The sequence below is a fragment of the Asparagus officinalis genome, chromosome 3 (genome assembly GCF_001876935.1).
Source record: "Asparagus officinalis chromosome 3, Aspof.V1, whole genome shotgun sequence".
Lineage (NCBI taxonomy): Eukaryota > Viridiplantae > Streptophyta > Magnoliopsida > Asparagales > Asparagaceae > Asparagus > Asparagus officinalis.
The window spans coordinates 29,801,216-29,811,560 of NC_033796.1; the positions used below are offsets into that span (position 1 = coordinate 29,801,216).

A 10,345-nucleotide genomic window follows, 5' to 3' on the forward strand; every position below is an offset into this window, starting at 1 on the left:
GGTATCGAGATACATGCACGATCCAGGAGTGGGTCATTGGGACGCTGTGAAATGGATTTTGAGGTACATTCGAGGTACGCTCAATGTTGGTTTGGTTTATGAGCGGGACACTACAGGTGGGCACAGAACGCCGAGTGAGGGCATTTAGATAGAATTCCTGCTTGTAAATTTATAGTTAATAAAAAACAACTCTCAAATTATCCGCACATATCTAGAAGATTAGGTATACATAAGATTTCATGCAGCTCTTTAGATTTTTATAAAAAAGTTTATACTTTCGACATAGTACATATGTATGATTTCCTTTTTCTAAAAATGGAACTAAATTGAATTGAGAGAGGATTTGATCACAATTGACACGTAGAATCTCATCCGACTTCAGACTCCAATGGGGGTCTAGTTCAACTTTGCCAATGTGCGGGCACGTACGCCTATTCACTACGGTACCGTTTGGCAAAGGGTTAAGTGAGGGGTTAATGAGACTTAACCCCTTCTTAACCCGCCAAACACAACAAATCTATATAAGGGTTAAAGTGAGTTAACCCTCCATAATTTGTCAAACATAAAAAATATAGAATGGTTAAGTTAACCCCTCTAAAAGGGTTAAAATGAGTTAACCCCTCAAAATGAGGGGTTTACTAATACTCCTATTTAGATGGAATAAGAGTTAACCCTTCTAATTATAAAGAAAATAGTCAAAATCATTGTTATTCCCAAACACTAAAACTGATCATAAGGGCTAAAATAAAACTTATTTAATGTGTTAATAATTTAGTCATTCGGATTATCAAATGAGCTAAGTACATTAATCATTCTCTTTAACCCTCTTCATTAACCCTTTTGCCAAACGGGGCCGCACATACATTTTAAAGTCAGGACCTGCACGTACGTTAAATTACATTAGCACCACTACTTTAGTACGAGCTTAAAAACCAAAAATCTCCCTCTTCAATTCCCACTAAACTCAATACACAACCAAATCCTACAAGTTTCAACCCCCAACTCAGCCATGTCCTCTATGAGATCTTACGGCAAGCTCAATCCCCTATCAAGCCAACCTCGAGGCTCGCCAAAAGACAAGGCGTCGCCTCACCACCCGTTGTTGCCATCATCGTTATGTTCATCCTTGCCGTAAATCACAATGACTCATCCGATGACTCAAATTGCGACGGCAACAACATTAATGCTACACCCTTCTCAACGTCAATTAAGGCAATGTGTGATGCCACATTGTACCCTAACTCATGTATATACTCCCTTTCTTCTGTGGCCAACTCGACCGAATTCGACCCGGTCAAGCTCTTCAATCTTACACCACAAGTTGCAATCAACGGCCTAACATAGGTTTTCGGACTATTTTCGTGTCTCCGAACATATGACACAATTGGTTCGTTAGCCGTTGCTAATTGCAACGAGCTCATTGAGCTAGCGATAGATCACATAAACGATTGTGTAACATCTTCCATCGATTTCAGCAGCGAGGAGCTCGTCAACGAAATCAAGACGTGGCTAAGCTCAGCAATTACAAACCAGCAAACTTGCATCGATGGATTCAACAAATCGACCGTGTTAATCAGGAACTCGACCGAGTTTACCAGTAACAGCCTTGCGATGTTCACGAACCTACACAATCTATTCAGATCGTTCAAATTGCGGAGGCTATTGAGCAACGAATATAATCCAACTCCATCATGGATGTCGACTCAGGAGCGGAGGTTGCTGCAGATATCAAGTGATCCTTGACAGGATGCAGATGTTGTTGTTGCGAAGGACGAAACAGGAAAGTGCAAGACGATAAAGGCGGCGTTGAAGGCGGTGCTGGGAAGAGCAATAAGAGGACGGTGATATATGTGAAGAAATGGGTGTACTATGAGAATGTCAGGGTTAAGACGAAAAAGTGGAATGTCTTGATTACTGGCGATGGAAAGAATATGACGGTGGTTTCTGGTAGACCAAATACTGTCGATGGCACTCCGACCTTCTCCACTGCAACATTTGGTGAGGCTAATTTTTTTTCTAGATTGATATCAAATCATAACTAAAAACATCTAGAAAATGATCTCAACGATAGTAAGACATTGTATTGACACTCTTAAAACAATTTTGAACACTTCTTTTATGATTATCAAATTTTTAGGAACTAGTAGAAAACATGGTATTGACGACGAGTATTGGTGACGGATTTTGAATCCGTCACCAATACAAACATTGGTGACGGGAAATGACCCGTCACCAATAGCCCGTCACCAATGTTTTACATTGGCGACGGACACTCATCGCCAATATGCATTAGCGATGTATATATATATACTCTCTCTCTCTTAGTATATATGTATATATAAGTATACTCTCTCTTATATATGTATACTCTCTCTTATATAAGTATATATTAGTATACACTCTCTTATATATGTATAATATATGTGTATATATATATATATACTAATATACTCTCTCTCTTAGTATATATGTATATATAAGTATACTCTCTCTTATATATGTATACTCCCTATTATATAAGTATACTCTTTTATATATGTGTGTGTGTATACTCTCTCTCTTAGTATATAAGTATAGTATATTACAACGATTACTTCCTCATTGGCCCAACGAGCAACGGCTACATGGTTACTTATGCGATTCTCTCTCTCTCTCTTAAATTATAACTTTGTGATGCGATGAATTCCAAAATAAATTTATACTTGTAATTTGTAAATGATTTATTAATTATTAATAAAGAATTTATTTTTATAATTTTTTATTTGTAATTTATGTTATTTTAAGTGATTAATAAAATTATTATTTTACTATTATTTTTTTTGTCTTTTTTTTATAATTTAAAACTTAAATAAAATTTAAAAATTTGAAAAAAAAAATTTAAAAAAAAAAAGAAAAAACCCGGGCCGGCCCGGAACCCGGCCCGGTCGGGCCCGGGTCCGGGCTCCGGTTTTGCCCGGCCCGGGCCGGCCCGGATGGACAGGCCTTGTCGTGGGGACCGAACTCGGTGAGTGAAATTGTGAGGTATAAATGTTATTCAGGTGAGCGTAAAAAACCCGATTGTGATAGTAGATTTCTCCTCGGGAGTGGGGAGCGGAGACGTAGGACGGAAGGTCCGAATTCCGCGATCATTTGATTATGTTTGAGTGTGCTTTGGCGTTCATTTGTATTTTTGTTCATTCCTCATATCGTCATTGTCTCTTTATCTAGTTTGTCCACTACTTTGTTTACATTTGTTTATGTTACCCTTGTGTTTGTATATCCTTGCATATATCATATAGTATATCTCTTTGCTAGGATATATCACCTTGTGTATATTGCATATTCTTACTCATAAGTAATTGTATATCATCTTGCAAGAATATATTTATTAATTAGTTTTTAATTGGCATAAAATCAGATTAGGTTAGCATAAGACCCTTAACCCCGCTCTAGGGTCTAACAGGCCGCTCCGCCTATTACTCGCCACCGCCACCGAGGTATTTCTCGTGGATTAAAACATATTGTTGTTTAATTTTGTCAAATCTATATGGGGTTTTATGTTTAAGAGGAAAATTGAAATGGGTTCGTTTGTAATGGTGTCTTGAGATTTTTATTTGTTCAGGGTTTTTCATTTTGAGCATCAATTTGATTATCAATACACCTAAAACTCAGATGAGGCAGGGTGTTTTTGAGAATACGATGATTTAAGGGAAATTTATGCAAATAAACGAATTAAATAGAAAATATTATTTTTTAAACATTCATATTTTACTATCAATTAATAGTTTGAATGATATGATAAACCCAGTTTACTTATTCTTTCTTAATTTTTAACAATATTATCAATAAATTATTATCAATAAATAATTTGGATGAGATATTTACGGGTTGAGGGTTTTTTATTTGCAAGAGGAATATTTCTTAATGGTGTCTTGAGATTTTAACTTTAGATTTAATTCTACTTTTGATTGTTGATGATGGTAATCCCTTTGCATGAAATTTTATCATATCTTTAATTCACGTATGAAATTTTAACTTTAGATTTAATTCTACTTTTAATTGATAACTTGTTTTATTTTTATCAGATCTCTAATTCATGTATGATTCTCAAGCAATTAATAACATCTTTAACTGAAGTACATATGATCGAAACTAAACCAAAGTTGGTTTAAATTAACTATGCATGAATATAAGATCGAGTTCTATGCATAAGTTTTATTCATAGTGCATATTCATCAAAGGTGTCCAAATTTAATTAACTTAGAAAGTGTAATATAGGATATTAGTGTTATCTTAAAATTTACATTTGGAAAGCCAAACTTATTATCTGTTATAAATTTGCATTGAATCAATTAATGTTAGTTTGTGGTTCTAATCAAAATTCGATCTCGCCACACTATCAATCTATCATATGCTCGAAAATAACAACAAAATTTTTAATCTCAAATTTTTAGGATGTGCTCGAGAATCTTATATATAAATGAGTAAAAGATAAGTATTAGGATTGATTTAAAGACCAAAGACATTGACATAAGCTGGCATTCCCTTGCGCTTAATCACAATAACAAGTTACTTTTATTTATAGGGTATGACAACAAATAAAAATTCGTTTGTGTCCAAATAACGAAAGGGACGCATTGTAGACTAACTAAAAATAGTGGATTCCATACTAAGTGTTTCTTCATTTTATACGCAATATGTAGGTCTCATTCTTTTGTTCATGGTACCATAAATATATTACGCGTTTTGACAAATGGGTTCCAGAAGACAAAAGAAATTGTTAAATTTTCTTTTTGTGAAGAAACTGTACATAATATGTGACATTTTACATCAAAAATGTGAACTGTAGTTTACATCCAACAAAATGCCAATTCTTTTGTTTTGGTACTTAAACTTGTTTCGTTAAAATTTTATTATAAAACCGTGCCATGATCCTTCAATCACGCATGCAGCAAAATCAAACCATGAACCTGCTCCTCTATCTCCTCCCTCTCCTCCTCCTCCAGAACCCCACCTCAAATCTCTCAGCAACGACCTCCCACTCGATCCTCCTCTCCTCCTGCGCCGCCGCTCGCCACCCCGACCTCTGCTACTCCACCATCTCCGCCTCCCCTCACCTCCCCTCCCTCTCCTCCCACAATGACGTCATCCACGCCTCTCTTAACCTCGCCGTCTCCTCCATCCAAAACTCCTCCTCCCGCCTCCAAACCATCTCCCTCTCCTCCGCGACTCTCACCCGTCGCGAACGCAATGCCCTCCTGGACTGCATCTACTTGTTCCAGGACTCACTCGAGGAGCTTCGCCTCGCCGAAAGCGGTGTCGGTGCTTCGAGGTTCGATGCCGTGGACGTCGAGTTCCTCATTAGTGGCGCCATGACCAACCACGAGACGTGCATTGATGGGTTCTCGCACGATGAGGTTGATCGTAGGCTGCGGGCGAGGGTCCTCGAGGGCATTGATCACGTGATACGCATGTGCGCCAACTCTCTGGCGATGGTCAGAAATGGGACGTCTCCGGTGTGTTCTCTACAGTACTTTTTGTTGTTTTGTTCTGATTTCCAGGATTAATTATGTTTTTTTTCCAATGTCGAGGTTTTGTGATTCGTACGGTGCCTCTTCATCTTCTATTTACGTGTTATTTGAATATATACGTACCAAAGTCTATAACACTCTAAAGTATATTCTTCTTAAAAAAAAAAAAAACAAACAAACAAACAAACAAACATTTAGTAATGGCAATATCAAAGTTAAACTTTCTAGAATTTTTGGATAAGTTTTGGTCGGTAAAACTTAAAAATCCCTTTGTTCATTACTATTTGTATCTTTCTACTTCAACCTGTAGTTTTTCTTTTTGTAGGAATTAATGTTTCGTTAATTAAGTTATTATTAATGAAACAAGAGATAATTAACGTGTACCCACCACCGTCAATTTCTGAAAAAAAAAATTTAAAAAAAAATGTCTACTGTGGTGCAGGCTTCTAGGCTGCCGTCAACCAAATGGACGGAGAGGTTAGAAGGGGAGGAGCAGGCGGAGGTGGAGGTCAACGTTACGGTGGCGGCAGACGGAAGCGGGGATTTTAGGACGGTGGGGGCCGCGGTGGACGCGGCGCCGGAGAAAAGTAAGAGTAGGTATGTGATCGAGATAAAGGAGGGGAGGTATGACGAGTATGTGTTTGTTGGGAAGAAGAAGGTCAATCTGATGTTTGTGGGGGCGGGGAGGGGGAGGACGGTCATTAGTGGGAACAGGAGCGTGGCGGATGGGCTCTCTACCTTCCAGACTGCAACCCTGGGTTAGTACGTAGCGCTGTTTCCTGTTCATTAATTTAACTTCCGCGGGGATAAATACATATTTCGCATAAAATATAAAGGTCAAAAATGTAAATTAAGGGCTATATATGCTCACCACAATTTTCGAACTCATGAGTTAAATATTGTTCTTGCACTTGAAGCACTTCATATGAAAAAGAAGAAGAAAAACTACGCATTTCCCTATACTGAATCTTACCTAGTCAAAAAATGTAACATCTTACGTTTGTTTATATATTTTAAAGAGACCAAGATCTGAAAGCCTTCATCCTTTAGGACATGATCAGTTCAGTAATTCACCAGCTCAACTTTTGGCATGTATAACAGTCCACTAGCAAGGCCAAGCTAGGGACCTCCATACCCAGTTTTTCTCCTCAATTTTCATGCTTCTTCAATCCACGCCGACCTGTCCCGCCATCAACGTGGTCCTCTTCATTTTGCCCAAACTTCAAACCTCATGTTGATACTACTCATTAATGTACGTAGTATATGCCCCTCCAAATAGGGAAGCAGCAACAACTGACCTTTTACACTTTGGGCTCGCTAGCTAGGCACCATCCACGTGACATTAGGATCATGCAATGTCAGGGGTGAGGCTATTTAATTAAGGGGATCATTAATTGTGATTTACGTTCAAAATTTTAACTGGATCATTAATTGGTTGCTTCTCAAGTTGGCCATGCAACTGCCGCATTTATTAATTATTATAGTTTGCAGCAAAACAAACTGCTGCGCCTCATGCGAAACATCTCGGTTAATAAACAACTTGTTGCATTGGCCGATGCAGCTGTAGAAGGAGATCTATTCCTCGCCCGCGACCTGACGATAGAAAACACCGCCGGCCCGTCAAAGGGCCAGGCGGTGGCCCTCCGCGTCAAGGCCAACTTCTCTGCCTTCTACAACTGCGACATCCTGGGCTACCAAGACACGCTGTACGCCTTCCACGGCCGGCAGTTCTACCGCAACTGCCTGATCCGGGGGACCGTCGACTTCATCTTCGGCAACGCCGCCGTCGTCTTCCAAGACTGCGACATACAAGTTCGTCAGCCCAACCCGGGCCAGGAAAACATGGTCACGGCCCAAGGGCGCAATGACCCGGATGAGCCCACGGCCATATCGATCCATCGGTGTAGGATTGGGGCGGAGCCCGGGTTTAACAAATCCTTGAACCCGTCGTACTTGGGCCGGCCCTGGAAAGAGTACTCGAGGGCAGTGATTATGCAGTCCAATATCACTGAAGTTATCCATCCAGCAGGGTGGCATGAGTGGGATGGGCGGTTTGCACTGGATACTTTGTATTACGGTGAGTATAATAACAGTGGGCCTGGTGCTGATACGGCCCAAAGAGTTAACTGGACTGGGTATAGGGTTATTTATAATTCTACTGAGGCCCAACAGTTTGCTGCTGGGAGCTTGATTACTGGTTCAGAGTGGTTGGGGTCCACAGGGTTCCCCTATTACCTTGGATTGTGAGTCCAGATGGATCTGGGAATAATATACTAGCACATTTATGGTTTATAGTTAGCTTGGTTTGTTGTTTGGATGATCATGTAAGACTAATGCTAGCTTAGTTCTACGGAAGAAAGGGGACCCACATCTTGGCTAGCAACCCCATAAGTTTAAAGTCAGGACCTGCACGTACGTACGAGCTTCTTTTGCCAAACGGGGCCGCACGTACATTTTAAAGTCAGGACCTGCACGTACGTTAAATTACATTAGCACCACTACTTTAGTACGAGCTTAAAAACCAAAAATCTCCCTCTTCAATTCCCACTAAACTCAGTACACAACCAAATCCTACAAGTTTCAACCCCAAACTCAGCCATGTCCTCTATGAGATCTTACGGCAAGCTCAATCCCCTATCAAGCCAACCTCCGCCCGTTGTTGCCATCATCGTTATGTCCATCCTTGCCGTAAATCACAATGACTCCTCCGATGACTCAAATTCCGACGGCAACAACATTAATGCTTCACCCTTCTCAACGTCAATTAAGGGAATGGGTCAGAACATCCACGAAGTCGTGAAGAGCGAGCTCAGCAATAGAGAGTTGGCTATGAGCTGAAAAGGATTCGGTTTTTGGTCTGGAGAACATCCACGAAGGAATGGGTCAGAAATTAATTGCATATATCAGCTATTTATATGCTTAGCCAGCTTAGGGTGCTTTAGCTAATTTTAGCACCACAATATTAATGTCATTCGCATGTAGTTGCGACCTGTGTTATGAGGACGCAAAATGTCACAACGAAAAATATAATTGCAACAGCTCAGCGCGTCAATCCGAATATGCTCATGATGCTCGCAACTATATTATGAGTTGTTTGCATTCGTTTTCAAGCTCAAAGACCTAACCCCATATATAGTAACATCTAAACTTGTAAAAGAAAGAAAATAAAAAAAAGGTAAAGCACTTAACATATTTGCAAATTAAGTTAAAAATAGAATTCCTGAATAATAATCGTGATTAATGCGAGTTCACCTCAAGCTCCAAAATTAGGCGGTGTTGCTATTTGATTTATGCCAATGATAGATTGCGTTATTCAACTTGTCAATTAATTAACGGGTAATAGAGAGTGAACAGATTTAATCAATCTTAATTTGGCATTTGCATAGTTTCTCTTTCTCTGATTCTTCTGTTGTGCGCGGCGGAAGCTTTTCTTGTACAACACGAACAATAACTCGAACTAAACCACAACTAATATGCAAAACACAACCACAGCGAGAACAAACAATTTACGTGGTTCGACAAGTTGCCTACGTCCACGGGGCAAGGAGGGGAGAGTTCTTTCTATTAGAAATCAGAGAATACAAGTAAAGTTACAAATCTCACCGATCAAACCCTAAAACAAAGCTCTTGATCTCTCACAACTCTCCCACAATTGGATGCAACAATCCTCTCTCAAAGACTGCTCAAATTCGTCCTTACTTAACCCTAACAAATCAAGTTTAGGGTTATATATAACTTAGAAACGAATCGGGTCAAAAACAGATGCCACATTGTACCCTAACTCATGCATATACTCCCTTTCTTCTGTGGCCAACTCGACCGAATTCGACCCGGTCAAGCTCTTCAATCTTACACCACAAGTTGCAATCAACGGCCTAACATAGGTTTTCGGACTATTTTCGTGTCTCCGAACATATGACACAATTGGTTCGTTAGCCGTTGCTAATTGCAACGAGCTCATTGAGCTAGCGATAGATCACATAAACGATTGTGTAACATCTTCCATCGATTTCAGCAGCGAGGAGCTCGTCAACGAAATCAAGACGTGGCTAAGCTCAGCAATTACAAACCAGCAAACTTGCATCGATGGATTCAACAAATCGACCGTGTTAATCAGGAACTCGACCGAGTTTACCAGTAACAGCCTTGCGATGTTCACGAACCTACACAATCTATTCAGATCGTTCAAATTGCGGAGGCTATTGAGCAACGAATATAATCCAACTCCATCATGGATGTCGACTCAGGAGCGGAGGTTGCTGCAGATATCAAGTGATCCTTGACAGGATGCAGATGTTGTTGTTGCGAAGGACGAAACAGGAAAGTGCAAGACGATAAAGGCGGCGTTGAAGGCGGTGCTGGGAAGAGCAATAAGAGGACGGTGATATATGTGAAGAAATGGGTGTACTATGAGAATGTCAGGGTTAAGACGAAAAAGTGGAATGTCTTGATTACTGGCGATGGAAAGAATATGACGGTGGTTTCTGGTAGACCAAATACTGTCGATGGCACTCCGACCTTCTCCACTGCAACATTTGGTGAGGCTAATTTTTTTTCTAGATTGATATCAAATCATAACTAAAAACATCTAGAAAATGATCTCAACGATAGTAAGACATTGTATTGACACTCTTAAAACAATTTTGAACACTTCTTTTATGATTATCAAATTTTTAGGAACTAGTAGAAAACATGGTATTGACGACGAGTATTGGTGACGGATTTTGAATCCGTCACCAATACAAACATTGGTGACGGGAAATGACCCGTCACCAATAGCCCGTCACCAATGTTTTACATTGGCGACGGACACTCATCGCCAATATGCATTAGCG

The 10,345-nt window shown here is 39.9% G+C and overlaps 2 protein-coding genes across 2 annotated transcripts; both read left to right on the forward strand.

Annotated features, from left to right (window-relative positions):
- On the forward strand, positions 1,117–2,178 carry LOC109834863 (putative pectinesterase/pectinesterase inhibitor 24). The gene is made up of 4 exons (XM_020402881.1): positions 1,117–1,333; positions 1,397–1,597; positions 1,771–1,998; positions 2,138–2,178. Exons 1-4 carry the CDS (start codon positions 1,117–1,119, stop codon positions 2,176–2,178), a joined length of 687 nt encoding a protein of 228 aa, XP_020258470.1.
- On the forward strand, positions 4,873–7,818 carry LOC109832184 (pectinesterase-like). The gene is made up of 3 exons (XM_020399615.1): positions 4,873–5,495; positions 5,953–6,268; positions 7,072–7,818. The coding sequence occupies exons 1-3, from the start codon at positions 4,908–4,910 to the stop codon at positions 7,755–7,757; spliced, it is 1,590 nt and encodes a 529-aa protein (XP_020255204.1). The 5' UTR covers positions 4,873–4,907; the 3' UTR covers positions 7,758–7,818.